The 21,849-nt window shown below is 41.1% G+C and overlaps 1 protein-coding gene across 4 annotated transcripts in view; it reads right to left on the reverse strand.

The window, feature by feature from the left end:
- The window catches only part of Galk2 (galactokinase 2), a 201,806-nt gene that overhangs the window by 84,705 nt on the left and 95,252 nt on the right, over positions 1–21,849 (reverse strand). For all 4 annotated transcript variants that reach the window (XM_004669731.2, XM_045156144.1, XM_045156145.1 and 1 more), the window contains 2 exons: positions 5,388–5,486; positions 3,892–4,044 (listed from right to left, as the gene is read on the reverse strand). In XM_004669731.2, the coding sequence (XP_004669788.2) occupies positions 3,892–4,044; positions 5,388–5,486 (252 nt within the window). The remainder of the gene's footprint in view (positions 1–3,891; positions 4,045–5,387; positions 5,487–21,849) is intronic.

Consider the following 21,849-nt stretch of genomic DNA (forward strand, 5'->3'; position numbering starts at 1 on the left):
TTAAGCAACTTTCTGGAAAAGTCAAAGGACTTGGGTTTGATTCCCCAATACCCAGGGTGTAAAAGCCAGATGCACAAGGTGGCATTTACAGTTGCTAGAGGCCCTGGTATGCTCATTCTTTCTCTCTCTCTCTCTCTCTCTCTCTTTCTCATTCTCTCATCTATCTATCTGCATCTATCTATCTATCTATCTATCTATCTATCTATCTATCTATCTATCTACTTCTCTCTCTCCAGATTCAAAAAAAAAAAAAGAGTCAAGATGGATACAGTGCAGTTCACAAGTAAATTAACTGAATGGGAAAGAAGAGATAGATGTTAAACAAATAACTGTGATATAAACACCACAACTGACAAATATAAGTCCTTGCAAAATGTGAAGGCACCTCTGCTTAGTCTAGCATTATAGTAAGTCATTTAGACAGATTTCAGAGAAAGCTGGGTGTATACAAAGTCCCTGAGGTAAGAATGGCCCTCATATGAGTGTACAGGCACTAGGTGCGATAGAGGTAAGATACATGGGCCTCAGGCTGCACAGCTGTCCCTATAGTGACAAATTTAGAAGGAAAGCCATTAATAAGAGAACAGACAATAGAGAGAAGGTCTATATTAAAGGGAATTTCCACAAGCATGGTTCAGGAGTCCCAAGCTGCTAGCTGCAGGCCGCTTGCTACAGTCAGTATCCTGTGACAAGCTTTTGATCAAGGCTGAACTCTGGTCAACTATCACTGCCTTGATGTTCATGGCACAGATTGCACAACTGGTAATCATGCACACAAAGACTCATTGTAACCTCCTGGCGCTGTAGGCTGGCTAACCCAGACTGTTTTCCTTCACATGGCACAAATGACATAACAGGAAACTGTATACAAAGAAAGTCACCCTAACCAAACAGGTATTTCTCCAAAATGTGGACCACCTCCCACCCCTTTTCCTCCCTTATAATCCCCAATCTCCACCCTCTCACTACTACTCTACAACCTCCATGTACCCCACATGCTACCCCTTCTGAGCCCTACTCCCCACCCCTTCCCTCATGGCCATGGCCCTAAGACATAGGCAGTAGTATTCTACTTACTGCCCAGCCTGTAGCTTTTCTGCAGTATACTAACTATTGTTCCTATTCTAATCTGAAAAGCAAATCCATCTACCACCCACCAATCCCTTCTGCACTACTGACCACCCAGTCTACTACAGTAAGAACTTTTTACTTTATTCAGATGAAATGGGAAACTTTTTAAAGGTGGTAAGCAAGATAGCCTAATCATATTTAAATTTCTAAACCATCACTCAATTATTTGAAGATGACTAGGAGAGACGGAAGGAACAGTGTGAAAGCAAACATGAGATTCAATACATGACTCTCTAACCAGTGGAAGAATACAAGGCTTCCAAGAGAAGGACTGAGCTCAATTTGAGCATGCTTAATTTTAGAGGTCTGTAATTCATTCAGATAGGTATGCTAGACTATGTATGGGATATACAGGTTTGGAGCTCAGTTGAGAAGGCCTGCATAAAAAATGTCTACCTAAGGAGGATCGCCGAGAGTTCAAGGCCACCCTGAGACTACAGAGTTAATTCCAGGTCAGCCTGGGCCAGAGTGAGACCCTACCTCGAAAAAAACTAAAAAAAAAAAAAAAAAAGTCTACCTATAATACATCAGTATAAGGATAGAAGGTAAACTTGTGAGAGGAGATGAGACCAACAAAGGGAAGGAAATAGAATGAAGGCCAAGGCCAATGCTTTAAAGAACTGCAAACCTAACTTGCAGTGTAGATCTGATGATAGGAAGCAAAAGCCTGTAATAAAAACTTTCAGTGCCAGAGATGGGATACCTTCCAGTGAGTTGTTGTCTAGGGAGGTCCCTGATGCCCCTAAAACATTACAGGCCACTGCCAAGGTTCTTGGTTACCCACCAGAACTAGATGGTAAGACTTTATTGCTGAAGACTCCACATGCTTGGCCTGCAGGTCACTGAGAAATCAAACTGGACTGAGCTGGAAACCTTCTCCCCTTTGAGTAACTGTCAGAAAGTTGGAAAGAGCTATGCTGCATGCAGCCCTTTGGGAGAGGGACCTCATCAGTGGTGTTAAGCAGCGGTGGGCCCTGGAAGCTCTAAGACTGGCCAATCAAGCCAAATGTACTAACTGGTGCAATCGTGGCATGTCTGTTATGACGGAAATCAACTGCTCTCTAACTGAACTGAAGGCCTGCTCCGTGGTAGAAAATTCATGCTTGGTACTGTAAAACTAGTCAAAACCTATGGCTGGGGAGGTTATAAGCCCTAGAGAAGTAATGTCTGCAGTTATCTGGCTACAAGCATATATTATGCCCACCAAACTGCCCTCTAAGTATTTCTTAAATGTATTAACGTTACTTTCACTTTTGGTTAGATAAACTTTTCTTTTCAGATGGCAGTGACCTCCAAAGTCACCATAGTGCTAAGAAGTGACAATGGTGTGTCCAGCACTGGGGCATTTCTATTACACTTTTCAAGGCTCACGATCCATTGCAGAAGACGTAGTCAAAAGAATGTAAGAGCCAAAGGAAAGGTAGGACTGATTACAATGCAATATTCCAGACACAAAATGGTCTTGGTATTTATGATTTCACAGTGCCTGGTACCACATACCAAGTAACCTCATAATAGGAGGGAAGGATGATGACATCAAAATAGATGAGAGACTAACTGGAAAGAAAAAGAGATTCAATGGAGGGATTAAGTAAGAGGAGGAGAATGGAGGTGGGGTGGGAATTATCATGGTTTATTGTCTGTAATATGGAAGCTGTCAATAAAAATTTAAAAAAATTAAAAAAAAAAAGCCTGGTACCAACATCAAACACAGGCAAAGTTACTTTTGAAAGTTAGGCTGAGGTGGATAGTGAAAGCTCAAGAGGCCAAACAGAAAATAGAACTTATGCTGTGTTTAGGACCTGCTGAAGACTGCTGATTAACAATCTTGGGTGACACCAAAGGACAAGCAGAAAGCAGCACACAAGCTCCTGACCCAGCCTCGTTTCCTACCTCTCGGTCATGTCATGTGCCACTCTGGGTACTCCATAACAGGTCATTTCTATGAGCCTTGTTAGACCACCAATTTATTTACTAACGATTATATGCTAAACACTTCCTGTTTGGTATCTTCAGACTTTAGCTAAGTCCTCTACCCCTACGCTCAGGGTTCTTTGGTATGCCTGTTGCCAGATGTACCACAGTCGTTCTGTGAACACTCCCTAAATGGATTTAGACTTGATAGGTAAAGGTCTCCTAAACTGTGAATGGCAAAGGCCACCTTTTGGTAGATGTTTCCCTGTCTACTCAGATATGAGGAACTCTTCTTTTGGGGGCTCAAGGGGATTGCACCACATCTGTATTTTTTAAATATTTTGTTTATTTGAGAAAGATGAAGATAGAGAGAGAATGGACACACCAGGGCCTGTAGCCACCACAAATGAACTCCAGATGCTTATGCCACCTTGTGGATCTAGCTTTACATGGGTACTGAGGAATCAAACCAGGATACTTTGGCTTTGTAGGCAAGCACCTTAATCGCTAAGCAATCTCTCCAGTACCATGTCTGCATTTTTTATTTGAGAGAGAAAGAGAGAGAGGCAGAGAGAGAGAGAACAGGTATTCCAGAGCCTCCAGCCACTGCAAACTAGCTCCAGATGTGCGCTTCACAGATATACACTGTCCTCTTCTCCCTGGTGTCACCCCAAAAGATACTCAGCACCTTCTGCTCTCTCCTAGCCTTTGATGAGTTTATCTGTTTGGAATCAGATTGCTCTAAAGACCTACAGTTAGGCTGTTGCTGTAGTCACAGTGTTGCTCTAACATGCAGAAAGACCAAGCCAATAGAATAAACAGAAAGTAGTTTCATGAGTGCATTACCTTTGCAGCCAGCCGGCATTCCATCACCCTGATGTTAAAATGGGACGTTGCTGCTTTGTTCATTTCCACACAACTGTTGGCAATCACAAATACTGCTCCACTAGGGAGTTTCACATCAGTTGCCCTCAAAGGACTAAATTCTATTAACTTGGCCTTTGGAAGAAAAATGATAGGGTGAGATAATAATTTATTAGGATTCAGAATTATTTATTTTAATAGTTTTCTCCTCAAACACATACATTCGTTCAAAAACTACTTATTTTTTTATCTAGGCACTGTCCTAGGCCCTGGAGATATGAAAGTGAAGAAGACAGACACTGTCCCTGCATACACACAGCAACAACGAAGACAAGCAAGTTGTATTGTAAGGGTAGCAAAGCACTAGAGAGTTTGTAGACATAGTTGAAGTAACTCATCAGATTCACCCTAGTATCATCTCATTAGAGAAAGGGAAATCAAAACTGAGTCATAAAGATGAGAAAAGGCATGGGAAAAAAAACTTCTGTATTTTCAGAGGCAACAAATCATATAGGGTGTTACTAGTGCTCTGAGTACTGAAACGTGGTTTATAGCTGAGAGTTTGGAGAGTGAACGGTTAGGGTGGAGGATAAAATGAAAATCTAGTGGATATATACCTTGCAAATACAAAGAACTTAGACTATATTCAGACCCTACACCTAACTTACACTAACAACAGGACTCTTGCCATTATATCTGCTTGTCAAGTCTCATCCAAAACACTCAGCATATTCTTGTAGCATTAATCAAAGTTTCTTTATTTCATGTCTTGGGCTTACAGGAATCAAGAATAAAAATTCTTGATAAGGGGTAATCCAAGTTCTTAGAAAATAAATCAGCCTGTCTGATGTAGAACTAAGAAATGTCTGCTTCTATTTTGAAAGTGGAAAGCTTACAGGCAAGAACCAAAACCTCTGCCCTTGCCTAGAGATGGAGACAGCCAAGGGGAAATGATTCTAGTTGAGGAATTCATTCTTGGCTCACCATCAACATTTTTTCCTCCCACCACCGAAGCCCCAAAAATGTTGACAGAGAAAAATGACACCAAAAAGTAAATTACAAAAAGAGGGGTTCTGAGTATGTGTGGTAAGAAAATGAACATTTGGGTTTAAATCCAACATGAGAGTATAAAAATGCCATGAGATAAGGTGATTTCTTTCAGGGACAGGAAAGGTGGTCCCAATAATGAGGGAATTGAGAAATCTCATCTTAACAACAATTTCCAGGAAAAAAAAAAAAAAAAACTTTAAAATAAGAGAAAAATAAACTTGAGGTGTGACTCAATGCTTAAGATAGAAGGCATTAATATGAAGGAGTAAATTAGCTAGTGACAGCCTTGAGTAACAAAGCTGTTGGGAAATATAATACAGCCTAACAGAATAGACTGTCCACAACCAAGCAGGATGGGCATATCAAGCCCTTCCTGTCCTTTGAATTTTTCCCAAGTAGAGACTTCCAAACAGATCAATGCCACTTACAGTTCCTTCTTCTGCAAGGAAAGAGATGGACTGATCCATGCCGCCTCCTTCAGTGCCAATGTAACGCTCACTCTTGGCACAGATTTCTGCAAGTTCCACCTGGAAAGACAAACATTCATTTTTACTGTGAGTGTGGGCATAACCTATTTTCATTCCAGATATGTCAAGTAGATTTGACTTCTGGTGCCAGCTCTGGCCACTTAAATAGTAACTGTCTATAGCAATGTCTTAACTAAGGTTCCAGATTACGAGTGAGCCGGGTATGAAAATATATCAAGACTTCCAGTCAAGATGGTGTCCACCTGACCATGCCTCATGTCCTGGGAAATGAAGGGGAAGACCTTTAGGGTTCATTGGGTTTTCTAGGGGTTTACAGATTCTAGTAAACCTTCAGTGGGAGGCACGACGAAGCAAAGTAGGGAATCTGCTGACTCCCATGCTCTCAGGTAGCCCACCAGTCCCCCAATGCCCTGAAGCAGCGTCCTAGCCACAGTCCCAGTACCAAGTTCCTCATGCACAAACCTCAGGCTAAGTGAACCCAGACCAGCAGGCTAGCATTGCTCCACTTGAGAATGGCATCCCACTTGCCGCCACCATCCCCCCGACTGCCCTTGGGGGGGGGGCAGGCCAGCAGGCTAGCGCTCTCCCCCCCTCCCCGCCCTAGGCATTCCAGCCACCATGGAATACCACACGTGAATGCGGTACCACTCACCACCCCACTCTCCACCCCCACCTCCATGCACGGACCCAGGCCAGCAGGCTAGCATTCCTCCATGTGCAAACGCCGTCCTACTCGGTGCCAACCCCCCACACACACACACTCCCTGTGTAGACCCAAGCCAGCAAGCTAGCATTCCCCACTCCCTGGGCTTTCCCTCTTTTCTCTTCCCTAGGCTTTCAAACCACAAAGGACCTCTACGCCCACCATGCACATCACCAGGCCTTCAGCAGTCCCACATCCCCACCCTGCCTTGTCACAGGACCCAGCAGTCCCATCCACCCCCTGCTACAGAGTCCCAATGGAGCCACCATCCCATCCCCTTACCCCTGAGCATTGCAGGGAGCCACCCTGCATTCCCATAATCCCTCCTGCCCCCTGTCCGTTCCCCGCCCCAGCTGCAACATCACTTTGCTTTGTCCCATTCCCCCAACCCGGGTCCCCTTGGGCCACCTGACCATGCAGTCCCAAACCCCATGCCACTAAACAACAAGACCCTTCATCAGGCCCCTGGACCCCCACCAGAGCCTCATGGGCTCCTTCACTAGGAACAGGCAAGCCCCATTGCCATCAGAAGACTAGTTGAAGCAAACATAAAAGGGAGTAATCACTGAAGACACTTTAAAGGTAGGCTATAGCTTCCTCTTAAATTAAATAAAATTCCTACACTGTGATGGGCAGACCACAATGCAAAAGGAATATGAAAAATCAAATGTAAGTAAAACAAAATAGAAGTAAATCAAAACATAGAAGAGACAATAAGATCACAACCCCAAAATAATGTTACAAACTAAGGAACCCTGGCCAAGCAAATAGCAAAACTTGCAGAAAATCAACAAAAGGCCAATAAATGTATGAATGCTGTCCTCGCTAGATTAGACCAAATAGAAAAGAATCAGGAAGGGTTCTAAAGACAGTTAAATGACCTGAAGGAGAGTGGAAAGGGAGAGAAAAAAAAAAAAGAGGACCTCAATAACAAGCTGGCTAAGCTCAATGAAAACATAAAGAAATGCAAGGAGCCAGGCATGGTGGTACACGCCATTAATGCCAGCACTCGGGAGGCAGAGGTAGGAGGATTACCACGAGTTCGAGGCCACCCTGAGACTACATAGTGAATTTCAGGTCAGCCTGAGCCAGAGTGAGACCCTACCTCAAAAAACCAAAAAAAAAAAAAAAAAAGAAAGAAAGAAAGATATGCAAGGATGAATTATGAATTCAAAGAAGCATTAAGAAAAATCAGAAATTGTTACAAAAAGGGAACTCGACAGAGTGATGAAAACTTTCCTACTCTCTCCAAAGAAAGTCCCATCAAGTTACAAGAAGCTAAAAGGACTCCAAACAGACTAGACCAAAAAAAAATAAAAAATTTATATATATCTCCAAGACATATTATCACTGAGACCCTAAACAAAGAAAGTCCTAAAAGCAGCTAGGGAGAAACAACACATTACATATAAAAGAAACCCCATCAGAATTACTTCAGACTTCTTAATGGAAACCCTGAAAGCCAGAGGGCCTGGAATGGAACACTGCAAAGTCTAAGAACTTATGGCTTCCAAACCAAACTACTCTACCCAGAAAAGGATTCCTTCAAAATAGATGGTGAAAGAAAAACTTTCCATGATAAAATTCAGCTTCACAACTATATGAACACAAAGTCAAACCTGTAAAGAGTACTGCAGGGAATCCTCTACACAGAAGAATCAAATAACCAACTACAAATGCCTACAAGAAGTAGACCACAAACATTAAAAAATCAAATGAAAACAAATGCTGGAGAGGATGTACAGAAAGAGGAACCCTCATTCACTGTTGGTGGGAATGTAAGGCGGAACGACCACTATGGAAAGCAATATGGAGACTCCTAAAAAGTTTGGCTATAGAATTACCAACAGACCCAGTTATTCCATTACTGGGCATTTATGCCTAAATCTCCATGCCTCAGTTGAGAGAGATTTGCTCAACCATGTTTATAGCTGCTCAATTCATAATAGCTAAGAGCTGGAATCAACCCAGATTTCATCATTAGATGAATGGATAAACAAGATGTGGTATATCCACATGATGGAATTCTACACAGCAGTAAGGAAAAATGACACAATGAAATTTGAAGAAAAATGGTCAAACTTGGAACAGATCATTCTCAGTGAACTCACCCAATCACAGAAAGAAAATCATCACATGGTCTCACTCATCTGTGGCTCCTAACCTGAACCTGCCTGAGATGCTGACATACCTAATAAACATCTTGAGAAGTGTGGGGCAGGAGGGGAGGGTAAGGATGGGGGGGACACAAAACTGGACCCAAATGGCAATGGTACTATAATATTCTATATCCTGAAAGACATAGTATATGGTTGAACCTTCATCAGGTCCTTAGAAGGAACACCAGAACCACAGGGCCCTGGAGAGGGTATGATGAAGACTAACCTTAATCTTCTCCTGTTTCTCTCTCTCTCTCTCTCTCTCTCTCTCTCTCTCTATCTCTTCTCTCTCTTTTATATTACCTATCTTTTTCTTCCTCCTTTTCCTTGGTGCTAGCCCATAACTCCCAGTATCAGCATGTGGTTAACATCCACAATGAGCTGTTGCTCAGAGAGACCTACAAGGTTTCCCAAAAGAAGACATATTTCTATCAGAGTACTTGATGACCCACCAAAGGTTAATGGTAAGACCCTACTGTCAAAGACACCATATGCTCTTGGGACCTGGAAAGACTCTGGAAGAGAGTCAGTCCCCAGACAGTTAGCTCGACTATTGTCAGAAGGTACGACATGAACAACTGGGGGAAAATGACCAATATCTGTCCAAGCAACTCGTGGTCTAAGCTACTCAGCAGCAAACAAATTGACATGATGCTCACACTCACACTAGTGCAATAGTGGCAGAGCCATGGTAGGTAACCAACTGCTTTTGATTTGGCTAATGGATCCACTCAGTGGAACAGAACCCATAACTGGTTCTGTGAAACAAGACAGAACTATATCCAAAAAATGAGCTCACTCTCCATTATCTACACCTATTAAATTTTGTCTAAAATAATAACGGTTTTCCCATTTATCTGGTGCTGACTTCACTCTCTGTTGGAGAATTTGCTTCTCTTTTTCAGATGGACGTAGAACCTGAGGAGAGAATCAGCCCATCACACCTCACCAGGGCCCCAGATGAAACCATAGAGTAATTGGAGAAATAAGCAAGAGTGCTGCTTTCTTGGTGAACCTGGTACCAGCACAAGGGTGAAGGACATAGATACAGAGAACACTCAACTCCTACCAAACCTGATATCCAGAGACACAGAGGCTCCCAAGTCCTCTTCACTGAAGTAGACCTAAAACAAACCCAACATGGCTCAGGGAAATTCATGGAAGAGGAGACAGAAAGATTGTTGAAGCCATATGTTGGGACATTATTCACAGAGACATTGCCTCTTCCCCATAACTGATGGCTAAACCCACAATGCATGACCCACATTCCCCAAGGAGGAGGGTCCCTGTGGAAGGGGAGGGCAGGGAGGAGGCTAACAATTGTACCAACATGTCTTTACACACACTGTGTACATAACTAATAAAAAATACCAAGATTAACTAACAACTCTAAGATGGGTCTAGAATGAGAACACATTATGCATGTTTCTTCAATCCCTAAAGACAGCCTGGTAAGCAGTTTCTCCCTATCTTTTGCTCTAATTCATCTTTCTCACAGAAAATTTCATGTGTACCTTGGCTTCCTTTGTGTATAAAAAGTGGAAAAGTATACAATTCTGTTTCCACAACCAAAGTTGGATCAAAATGGGGCCATAGTTTCCATTCAAAAATGCAATGTACCTTGGGCTGGAGAGATGGCTTAGCGGTTAAGCGCTTGCCTGTGAAGCCTAAGGACCCCGGTTCGAGGCTCGGTTCCCCAGGTCCCACGTTAGCCAGATGCACAAGGGGGCGCATGCGTCTGGAGTTCGTTTGCAGAGGCTGGAAGCCCTGGCGCGCCCATTCTCTCTCTCCCCCTCTATCTGTCTTTCTTTCTGTGTCTGTCGCTCTCAAATAAATAAATAAAAAGTGGATAAAAACATATTTAAAAAAAAATGCAATGTACCAGTAAAGGTAAGAACAGATACAACTTTTTCTAACCATTATGAAGAAACCCAGTGGACAAACACATGCTAAAAATATTCAAGGTGCTTCCATGGCTTCCTGTTAGTTAGCTAAATAAGTCTAAACTCAACTTGGCATTTCAAATCCTTTCAAACTCTGGGACCAATTTGCACAGGAAATTGTATTATTTATCATTTCTTGCTAGGAAGATATGTTTCCTTGACCATCTCATCCTTATTTATAGTTTCATGCTACATCCGATCTCTTCTTCTACATAAATCCCATTGCCATTCAATATCCAGGCATACTATGGGCAAGTTACTGGTTGTCCATTCAAATCTTCTTCCAACATACAGTTTTCCTGAAATACTGTGCCCAATATGGTGTCTTTCTCTCATTTCCTACAGTCGGAGCCATGTAGTTACTCATTAATTATTCTACAATTTAATGCAAGGCTTTTTTTCTCACTTGTTTAGATGTTCATAGAGTAAACATTCTGAAGCACTAACATACTCTAGTCATCCCTTGCCTGCTTGTTAACAGCTCCTTCTCAGCATGATACATAAAGTGTTTAATGACTTATGTTTCTCATTTCTCTACCCTGCTCTTTACCAGGCTTGGCCACATGGAACTGATGAAATGTTCCTCTTCTACACTGCCAGGCCCTCTCACCTCCCAGCACCTTTATCAGTGTAAATTTCAATCACTCATCACTCTTCTATTCCCCACAGGTCAACAAGTCAATAGCCTCCTTCCTCTGGAGCTCAAAGTATGATCCAAATTCACATATACCATACACATCCTCTTCCGTTCTCCCTAATTATAACCAATGATTTTTGAGTCATGCTTTAAGTTTGGATTTACTTTTTGCTTCATCTACAAAACTATGAAAACTCATGTAGCACCTATACCAGAGTCCCTTAACTAATATAAGCTGGATCATAGCATTTATTGCTGTTCTTTCATTGTATCATATATCTTTTCCCCAAGAAAACTATGAGTACTATGAGAGATAATGTGGTCCTTTAGTGCCAGCTGCCTCACACAGTTCTAAGCATGTAGTAAATATTCAGTAAGCACCTGCTGCCCTCCTTTTCTAGAATAGTTACCCGAAAGTAACTGTCAAATGCTGCTAGTATCATATTGCATGGTCATGTGGATTCACTAGCATGAACTTTGCCTTGTGACATGAGGTAAACCTGGGATTTTGGCATCAAAGGCATTGCACATGGTCTGCTAATACTCAGTGGCTTGTCCATAATAGGCGCATTAAAAATAAATTAGCGGGCTGGAGGGATGGTTTAGCAGTTAAGGCATTTGCCTGCAAAGCCAAAGAACCCAGCTTCAATTCCACAGGATCCACGTTAGCCAGTTGCACAAGGGGGAGCATGTGTCTGGAGTTTGTTTGCAGTGGATGGAGGCCTGGTGTGCCCATTCTCCCTCTCTCTCTCTCTCTCTGTCTCTCTCTCTCCCTCTTTCTCTGTCAAATAAATAAATAAATAAAATATGTAAAAAAATAAAATAAAATAAATTGGTGAGCCGGTGTGCTGGCACACACCTTTAATCCCAGCACTTGGGAGGCAGAGGTAAGAGGATCGCCATGAGTTTGAGGCCACCCTGAGATTACACAGTAAATTACAGGTCAGCCTGAGCTAGAGTGAAACCCTACCTCAAAAAACCAAAATATATAAATAAAATAAAATAAATTAGCCACCAAGAGGTCAAAACCCTTGAACTTCACAATGCATAGAAACAGCGTACCCAGATGATCCACTTCATGCAGTGATCAGAGAGGAATTATGAGACCCAAGAGCCTACATAGCTGTGATTCTGGCCAAGGTGAAAAGCCACCTCCTTAAAAGCAAAAACAGCCACATTTACCAGATAACAGGTATGTGCTCAGTAGATAAAGAATATCCCTCTAAACTCTACCTACCCCATTGTACAGAGGAAGTCCATGGGATTTGTAAACACACACTGGAAGTGGAGAAGCCAGGATTGAAGCTTCCTCTGGCTGATCCTAAAGCCTGCTTTCTTTTCACACTGAACTTCAGCTGCTTCTGCCAAAATAGGGATAATGTAACACATTTTTTCACTACCTCAAGGTACAAAACTTGAATATTTTCCTTCTTAAGAGGAAAGAAATTAGAGCATTGAGAAGCTTGTATTTATTATGTTTTTAAAGTTTTTAAAACATGTCATTGTACATTTTAATAGAAGTAAGAATTTTAGTTTCTCTAAACTGTCTATATGGACAGAAATAAGATGTTAATTTCTATAAACTGTCTATATGTACAGAACTTAGTTCCAGTTTCATTTCTCTAAATTTCTCTAAAATTCTCCACATATCTGTGTCAAGGAAAGCCAGTCCACAAGGTAAGGGCCATTCCTGCACATAGTGATACCTCTTTTGGTACATTCTAACTGGACTGACAATACTCAACAGCTGTAAGTGGGATAAAACAAAGAAAATAAATCAGAAGTTGAAAGGCGAAGCAAATGTAATCTCAACAGCCAAACTTCAGTATACAGGAGAAATTTAGAGCAACACAGTGCAAAGAAACTAGAACCAGAAGTTTCCTACCTACTTGCTATATATTGCTTCAAATATTCTAGCTTCCATTTCTTTATGTACTATTCATAACAACAGTATTAGTAACAGTAAAATTTAGTGAACACTTCTATGCTAAGCACTGTTCCAATAGCTTTGTATGAAGTAAATAATTAGGGTTATTTGCATAAGCATAGAAGAGGATAAGTTCCTGTAGCATAGGCAACCTATAAGAGGCTGAACCACTGAAGAATATGACTCACTCTCCCCTAGCACTTTGGCAGATGTGTCTGCACTGACCTCTTTCTAAGGCAAAAAGAAACTCCTTTAATCCAGGCTGTGAATTACACTAATCTATGGGTATAAAATATAAATGAGGGTGTATGAAAACCAGTCCACTTAGCATAACAACAGCAGTAGGTTCCCACTAGGGCCTATGATCTCTCCAACCAATCAGGGGTTTTAGAGCATGTTTACAGTATCAGATATGAATTCCCTCCTGTGAAGCAAGCCTCAAATCCCATCAGGAAGTGGTTAGTTATCCCCACCACCAAACAGTCATATCACTACTGCACCAGTACATCTTGCATAGCCAGTTGCTTGTGAAGCTGACATGCATCCACAACTAAGAAACACTGTAGATGATTTTTCTGACCCAACACCCTGCACAGCACATATTCCAGCACTGTGAAAGTTAGCCATCAGGGAGGAATTTTTCAGCTCAAATGAAGTTCCAACTTCACTTCTCTAAGTACTGCACCAGAGTTATGTGGTGTCTTCAGCAATAGTGATTTACCATAGATTTGGTGGGTGCTGCAGTTAGGCTCGCATTGCTGGCAGAAATGACCCAACCAAGAGCAAAGGGTTTATTTTGGCTTACAGGCTCTAGGGGATGCTTCATGATGGCAGTGGAAAATGAAAGCATGAGCAGAGGGTGGAAATCACCTCCTGGCCAACATCAGATGGACAACACTGACAGGAGTATATGCCAAATACTGGCAAGGGGACACTGGCTATACAACCCATAAGCCCGCCTCCAACAATACATTGCCTCCAGGAGGAATTAATTCCCAAATCTCCATCAGATGAGAACCTAACATTCAGAACACCTAAGTTTATGGGGGACACCTGAATCGAACCACAGAGGGCAACCAAGAGTAATGGCAATACCCTGTGGCCTCCTTAACGTTCATTCACAGGCATGAATCTCACTCATCGCACAAGGATTTTGTTGCTTACTAACTTTTTCTTCAGAAAGCTTTCTCTACACTTGTAGGGTTCTTTTGTTCAAGGTCTTTAAATTATATTTTTAATTATCTACCAAAGTAGTATATTTTTTTAAAATTTTTTTAACTTTTTATTTATTTATTTGAGAGCGACAGACACAGAGAGAAAGACAGGTAGAGGGAGAGAGAGAGAATGGGCGCGCCAGGGCTTCCAGCCTCTGCAAACGAACTCCAGACGCATGCGCCCCCTTGTGCATCTGGCTAACGTGGGACCTGGGGAACCGAGCCTCGAACCGGGGTCCTTAGGCTTCACAGGCAAGCGCTTAACCGCTAAGCCATCTCTCCAGCCCAGTATATTTTTAATTATCTTACAAAGTATGGCTTTGGGCCAGGCATGGTGACACATACCTTCAATCCTAGCACTTGGGAGGCAAAGGTAGAAGGATGGCCATGAGTTCAAGGCCACTGAGACTACATAGTGAACTGTAGGTCAACCTCAGCTAGAGCGACACCCTACTTTGAGAAAAAAAAAAAGTGTAGCTTTGTCATACACTCATTTTTAAAAATATTTTTGTTTCACTTGAGAGTAACAGACAGAGAGAGGAAGAGAGAAAGAGAGAGAGAAAGAGAGAGAGAGGGAGAATGGGCTCACCAGGGCATCCAGAACTCCAGAGGCATGCGTCCCCTTGTGGACCTGGCTAACGTGGGTCCTGGGGAATCAAGCCTTGAACCAGGGTCCTTAGACTTTCCAGGCAAGCGCTTAACTGCTAAGCCATCTTTCCAGCCCTGTTATATGCTTTTTTTTTTTTAATTTTTTTTGTTGTTTATTTATTTGAGAGTGACAGAGAGAGAAGGAGTGAGAGAGAGAGAGAGAGAGAGAGAGAGAACGAGTGCGCCATGGCTTCCAGCCACTGCAAACGAACTCCAGACACCTGCGCCCCCTTATGCATCTGGCTAACATGGGTCCTAGGGAATCGAGCCTTGAACCAGGGTCCTTAGGCTTCACAGGCAAGCGCTTAACCGCTAAGCCATCTCTCCAGCCCATCATATGCTCTTAGTTTTTGTAAATTTTGCTAAGACATATCCCCCTACACTATTCCCCCCATCTATTTTCATATCACTATTCCTCCTTAAAAACACTTCCTTCCACCTCCTCTACTGCCTCTTCTTATGGCCCTGGACACTTGAAATAATCTGAAGCACACAGTTCTAAACACTTGAAGCTAGTATCCACATATGAAACATTTGTCTTTCTGGGCCTGGGTTACTTCATTGAGTATTTAGCCTTATATAGTTCCACTCCTTTTTCACAATTCCATTTTTCTTTACAAATAAATAAAACTCAATTGGTTTGAAGTCTATATTGCCAGATGATTGATTAGTGCCTTCTGCTTTAGTTCTGGTTCCATTTGTTTGTAATGCCCTTTCCCATACTTTCACCCTAAGACAGTGACTAGCTTTGATGGCAAAGTGTTGAAAACAGAAAAAAAAAAAAAAATCATCTTGTTTTCTCATCTAATCCTCTAGTATTCTTTTGATTGGGAAAGTGAGGCCATAAATATTAAGTTGTTAGTGAAAGGTTTTTACTAATTGCTATCATTTTGTTGATGTTCTAGTTTGTAGAATTATCTTGTTTCCTTTTTGCATAACAATTGTCCTAGTATCATTTATTTTTCTTTGCAGCCTCTTGAATGTGTTTACCCCTTGTTCCACCTTAAGTATATCTCCCAGCATCCTCTGTGGAGTTGTTTAGTGATCATAACTTCCTTTAGCCTACTTTTATCATGGAAAGTTTTTCTTATTCCTTAAATTATTATGACAGTTTTATCAGGTATAATAGTCTTGATTGGCAGCTGTGGTCCTTTAGAAATTGAAATGCATCATTCCAAGTCCTCTGGCTTTTATAGTTCCATTGCAAAATCAGGTGTTACTCTGTTGTCCCTACCTTCATATGTTACTTGGTCCTACACTATTGTAGCTTTTAGTATGCTTACTTTGTTCTGAATATTTAGTATGATGTGTGTAGCTTATTTTATGACCTATTTGGTGTTGTCTATGCCTCTTATACATGGATGAGTATCTCTCCATAGATCTGGGAAATTTTCTGCTATGATTACATTGAACATATTCTCTATGCTCTTGGCATGGAGATATTCTCCTTCTTCTAGGCCTTTATTTCATAGATTTAGCTTTTCATGGTGTCCCAAATATCTTGTATACTTCATCTTTAAAAAAAAAAACTATCATCTTGGGCTGGAGAGATGGCTTAGCAGTTAAGCGCTTGCCTATGAAGCCTAAGGACCCCGGTTCGAGGCTCGGTTCCCCAGGTCCCACGTTAGCCAGATGCACAAGGGGGCACACGCGTCTGGAGTTCGTTTGCAGAGGCTGGAAGCCCTGGCGCGCCCATTCTCTCTCTCTCCCTCTATCTGTCTTTCTCTCTGTGTCTGTCGCTCTCAAATAAATAAACAAATAATTAAAAAAAAAAAACCTATCATCTTTGATTGAATGTACTATCATATTCCTATACCTTGTCTTCAAGCCCCGATATTCTATCCTTCCTATGATCCATTTTATTGACAAGGCTTTCCACTGAGTTTGTTATTTGATTTACTGAATTTCCAATTATAACATCATTTCAGTTTGGTTTTGCTTCACTATTCTATCTCTTTATTGAATTCCATTTTCTTATCTTACATTCACTTCTTTATATAATTCAGCTATTTGTCTGTGTTCTCTAAGAATGTGTTACATGTGCTTTCATGTCTTTGACCATATCTAGCATCATTATTTGAATTCTTTGTCAAAAATTTGTCTAAGACTCCCTCATATACTTACTGTTTTGGAAAGAAGAAAATGAAGGCTCAAAATGCAATAAACAAACTCAAGCTAAGACTTGAAGGCAAGCTTCATGTAGCAGACGTGATAGCCAGAAAGTGGGCCCTGGTGAGCACTACAGAGCATTATTCAGGCAAGCAATAAAGGTGACCATGAGATCTACCTAAGATATAGCCAAAGATGTAGTTTTGAGTCATTACAATTTGATTTTACTTTCTCATCAGGTCAGAAAGAGAGAGCCCAGCACTAGGGAGGCAGAGATAGGAGGATCAGCATGAGTTCAAGGTGACACTGAGACTACATAGTGAATTCCAAGTCAGCATGAACTAGAGTGAGACCCTACCTCAAAAAAAAAAAGAAAAAGAAAAAGAAAAAGAAAAGAAAGGAAGGAAGGAAGAGAGAGAGAGAGGGGGAAAAAAGGAACTAAGGAAGGAAGGACAAGAATCTGCTTGCCTGAACTAGATGGATCTAGAATTGCAGGGCTTCTTTCCCATAATCCACCTCATAATGCTATACTTTATCCCCAAGAGCAGAAGAATATGGGAGGTTGGATCAAGAATCCAAACTTCAGGAGCCTAAAAATACCTTCTCCTTATAAATGTCTCACAAGTACAATTATGTGATGAGGCAACAAGCACACACAAGGTAACTATTATTGGGAATACAGGAAACAGTGCAATTAAAAAAAAAAAAGGAACAGTTGTGGGAAGACAGTAGACTCAAGAGCCTAGCCAGACTGATGAAATCAGACAAGAATATGACCAAAGTCACTGCTACTAAACACCACTGGGGCCTCCAATGCCTGTGGTAAATGCTGGTGTCACTTCCTTGGCTGGCAAATGGCTTATTTTGGCTCTGACCTTCGAAAAACACTAAATAATGATGATAATAAGGGATGGGTGGCAGGCCTACAATCTCTGTGGTTTGGCAAGAGCATCTTGGAACTACTGCACATGCCTTCCCAGGAGACCATCCCACTCTGTGGGGAGGGCTCTCCTTACTGTGTTTTCAGCAACACAGTCCTGCTCCACCCTTGAGAACCAAATTACAGGAACTCTGTAAACTCTAGACCCTCAATGGTAAAGAAAGGGAACTATTCAATAATTAATTAATTAATTGCTATCCTCCCCATAATTAATAATAACTGTCATAGTTAATACCTGACAAGTTTCTTAAGATGATCTAATATTACAGACCTGAACCAAAGAGAAAAGTCACTTCTGTGAACCACTATTTGAATGAAAAAATACATAAATATCTCAGCATGACTATTCAACCCAGCATCTCTTCTGAAGAACTGAAATGATTCTACTATTTTGATCATGATACCAATATAACTTAGTTTTTACTTTTTACTTTGGCTTCTAGGAATCCCAGTAAGTAGGTGACAACTATATTAAGTAACACAGTGTGTTTTTAATTCGTCTTTCCTTTGTCTGGGTTTTCTATGTCTAATTTCTTGATTTTATTGAATATATATTCCTGGCTGTCTAATTCATAAACTTGTTAAAAGAAAGCAAGCAGGTTATAAGTGTGAATAAAGTAAAAAAAAAACAAAAAAACTGGAAGACAGACATCAGGTTGAATAGTTATGCTGAGAGGCAATGACAAACAAGAGTCTATCCTAAGTCAGAATGATGAGGAAGTATGTCAACTTTAAAGATGGGACCTAACAGGAACAAGGAAGTTACAGGAATTATGCCTTAAAGGTTCTACCTAGTCCCTAATTATATTCATCTCTGTCCCTTAATCTTCTTCCTCTTCTTCCTTCCTCTCTGGCTCCTTCCCCTCTTCCTACTCCTCCATAGAGTAAACACTTACACTACTACATTCCTCCTCCTATTCATCTCCCCCACCCTGTCTCTCTCCCCCTCCCATTCCCATTGCTATGAGATGCCTCTTCCTCTTTTCTTCTGCATATATCTGCCTGCCACTAAAATGTTCTCTACCCAAAGAGCCAAGAATCCATGGACTGAACCTTCCAAAACCACAAGCAAGTCATCTTTCCTCCCTGGGGTTGTTCTCTCAGATCAGTGTCAACAACACTGACTAACAATATATCCTGTGAGATCTTAGAAGCTTTTGGTATTGATATTTTCTTTTTTTTTAGAAGTTATACTCAAATATATATATTTTGAGAGAGACAGCGAGAAAGACAGAAGCATAGAGAATGTGTACCCTACGGCTGTCAGCCACTGCAAATAAATTCCAGATGCATGTGCCACCTTGTGCATCTGGCTTACATGGATACTGGAGAATCAAACCTGTTTCCCTAGGCTTCACAGGCGAGCACCTCAACCACTCAGCCATCTCTCCAGCCAATATTTTCTCTTTTTAAAAATATTTTATTTATTTGATATATATACAGAGGCAGATAAATACATAGAGAGAATAGGTGTGTCAGGGCCTCTAGTCACTGCAAACAAACTCCTGATGCATGTATCACTTTGTGCATCTGGCTTTACATGGGTACTAGAGAATTGAAACTGGTTCTTTAGGCTTTGCAGTCAAGTGCCTTAACCATTGAGCCACCTCTCCAGCCCCTACTATTGATATTTTCTACAGTGGAACCTAGACAAGTAGAATAAGCTAATCTGAAGATAGGTATGAGTGAGATATGAACAAAAGAGGGAGATAGGCAAGTAACACAGGAAATTTTAACATTTTGGATCCTGAAACCCAGCTATATGCCACTGTATTAAACATCCACTGGCTACAATCTTTCTCCTGTAATATGGATTTGCAACTCTTTCAACAAATGATGGGTTCTATTTTCATACTTGTCAAATCCAGAATATAGGTTGCTTTCGTGAACTGAGAGAATGGCATGAAGGACACAAGGACTAGAAAAGCACTCGTAAGGGTTGGGGTGTAGCTCCATGGTGAAACTCTTGCCAAAGCAGCATAAGAAACTGATTTGGATCCAGGGCACAAAAGGGGGAGAAGGAAGGAATCAGGGATGAAGTGTTGATATAAGGAATGCCCTGTTCTAAAGTAACTATTCACATTGTGTAAAACATGAATTTTTCAGGTTGTGCCTTATCCTACAATGGTCCATTGTACAAACAGCTTTTGACCCCAGTTTGAGAGCTGAGGATAAGTCTGCACCTGGGTGGATAAAAAATGGTATCTGTCTGGCATCATCCATATGACATAGACTAAAAACTGATTTATTCCTGAGAGCATAAAAGTTGCCACCCTATAATTTATCTGGGTAAGTTGGGGCGCAGGGGTCCATGGGCATATTGAACTCATATCAAGAAAACTAGGTACAGAACTTACTAGACGCATCGGGTCAAGGACCCCATAATGGAGGAGATACCTAGCACCATGGTTGTAATGGACCCACCACCTTTCATAAATCACCCAATATGCACATCAAAGAACTCTAGACTTAGGTCTCTGCTGTTGACATGGCTTATTCAAGTGCTGTTTGCCTGGACAGCTTTTTGCCTGGCAGGACCTACTGTTCATCCATCCATCTGTTTATCTGGACCCCACCCTTTATTTAGCAGTGCTCCTGGAGCTCAGCTATGACACTGCAGCCTGGTGATATGGCCAGCAGCCAGCAAGTGCAGCAACTTTCTCAGCTTCTTTTGCAGCAGATTTCAATGTAGTTCCTTATCTTAACAACACCGAGACTTTTGCATCTTGATCTGTTTCCCAGCTCTGGCCTCTGGTCCTCTTTGAAACCTTTTGCTTCTTTAACCGTTTGCATATTGGAGCCATTCTGTAACCTAAGTTCTCTCTCTCATGTATGTGTTGTTCTAATCTGTTTTCTTTTTCTTCCTTACTCTGTCCTTGTAATTTTTCCTCTTCAAAAGAAGATAAACTAGTCTCGTTTGCATGATCTCTACGCCTCAGCCTCCTGAGAGACAAGAATATTCCACATTATCTGATAACATAGCTTTACTGCTCTTTCTTTAGTATACCTTTAGCCAAAATTTCCTCACTACCCCTCCAATATTTTAGCCACTACACCCCCTTCTCTAAATGATTCTTACCTCTACTTTTTGTACATCATCCCAATACCAATCACTAGTCATTGTGCTTATTCTTTCTTTTTCTTTCCCCTTACCCCATAACTAATTTAGTGGTACCTATAATACTATCAATGTCCCCTTGCTACCTAAAATGATTAGCATGTAATGTTGTCACTGGATTTCTAATTTCCATCCCTCCAGCTGGGCTGAGTATCCAGGGAAAATTTTCTTCCTGAGCCAACATGGTAGCTCTTGCACAGTCCTGGTATATCCAAACATCTTCAGATCAAAACTGCAAACTGTGGTCCATCGAACCATGGCCTCACTGCATTATAAAACTCAAGATGACAGTGAAACCAACCATTAACATCATTAACCTGATTTAATTTTTAGTGTATTCAAATCCCTTAATGTTTTACAATGATAGTACATTGATTTTATAATAATAAAAATAATTTTAAGAGCTTTATAAGCACTCTTGATAAGACCAGGGGGAAAACTTAAGGTGACTCTATTGTGATCTATTTAAGATGGTTAGCTCTTTCTCACCTTTACTCAGTTTTGGGAACCCCTCAAAGTGGATATTCATACTTGGAAGCTGTATTCTGATTCTCATTAGTTTTGATGAATATTTATGATGTTTAACTAAAATGCCTTAATTAGACATTTAATTGATTTCAATTATTGATCAATAAGCCAAAAAAACTCACTATTCTACTTTATTACAGCTATCTAATGCCTATCTTCCTTCTCCAAAGGAAGAAAATCAGTCTAAAAAAATGATTTGTCCTTTAACATTCCTCCATTTGAACCATAGTGCCAGTGCTGTTACCACCTCCTGTGCAGCCATTCTTTTATCTGCAGGGAATGAAGTCAGGAGGTTCACTAGTGGGGTCCAAAACAGTCTTCTCTAGCACCATTGTTATGACAACTCTGCTAGTTCACAGGTTGGGATTAGTGATGCAGCCTTTTACATATGAGGAAAAACAAAGTCTAATAGCAGCTTAGAAGAACTCAGAACCTGGCAAGGCCTACATCTAAGGACATTTTTGCCAACCATTGTG

Source organism: Jaculus jaculus, chromosome 8 (assembly GCF_020740685.1).
Source record: "Jaculus jaculus isolate mJacJac1 chromosome 8, mJacJac1.mat.Y.cur, whole genome shotgun sequence".
In the NCBI taxonomy this organism is placed as follows: Eukaryota; Metazoa; Chordata; class Mammalia; order Rodentia; family Dipodidae; genus Jaculus; species Jaculus jaculus.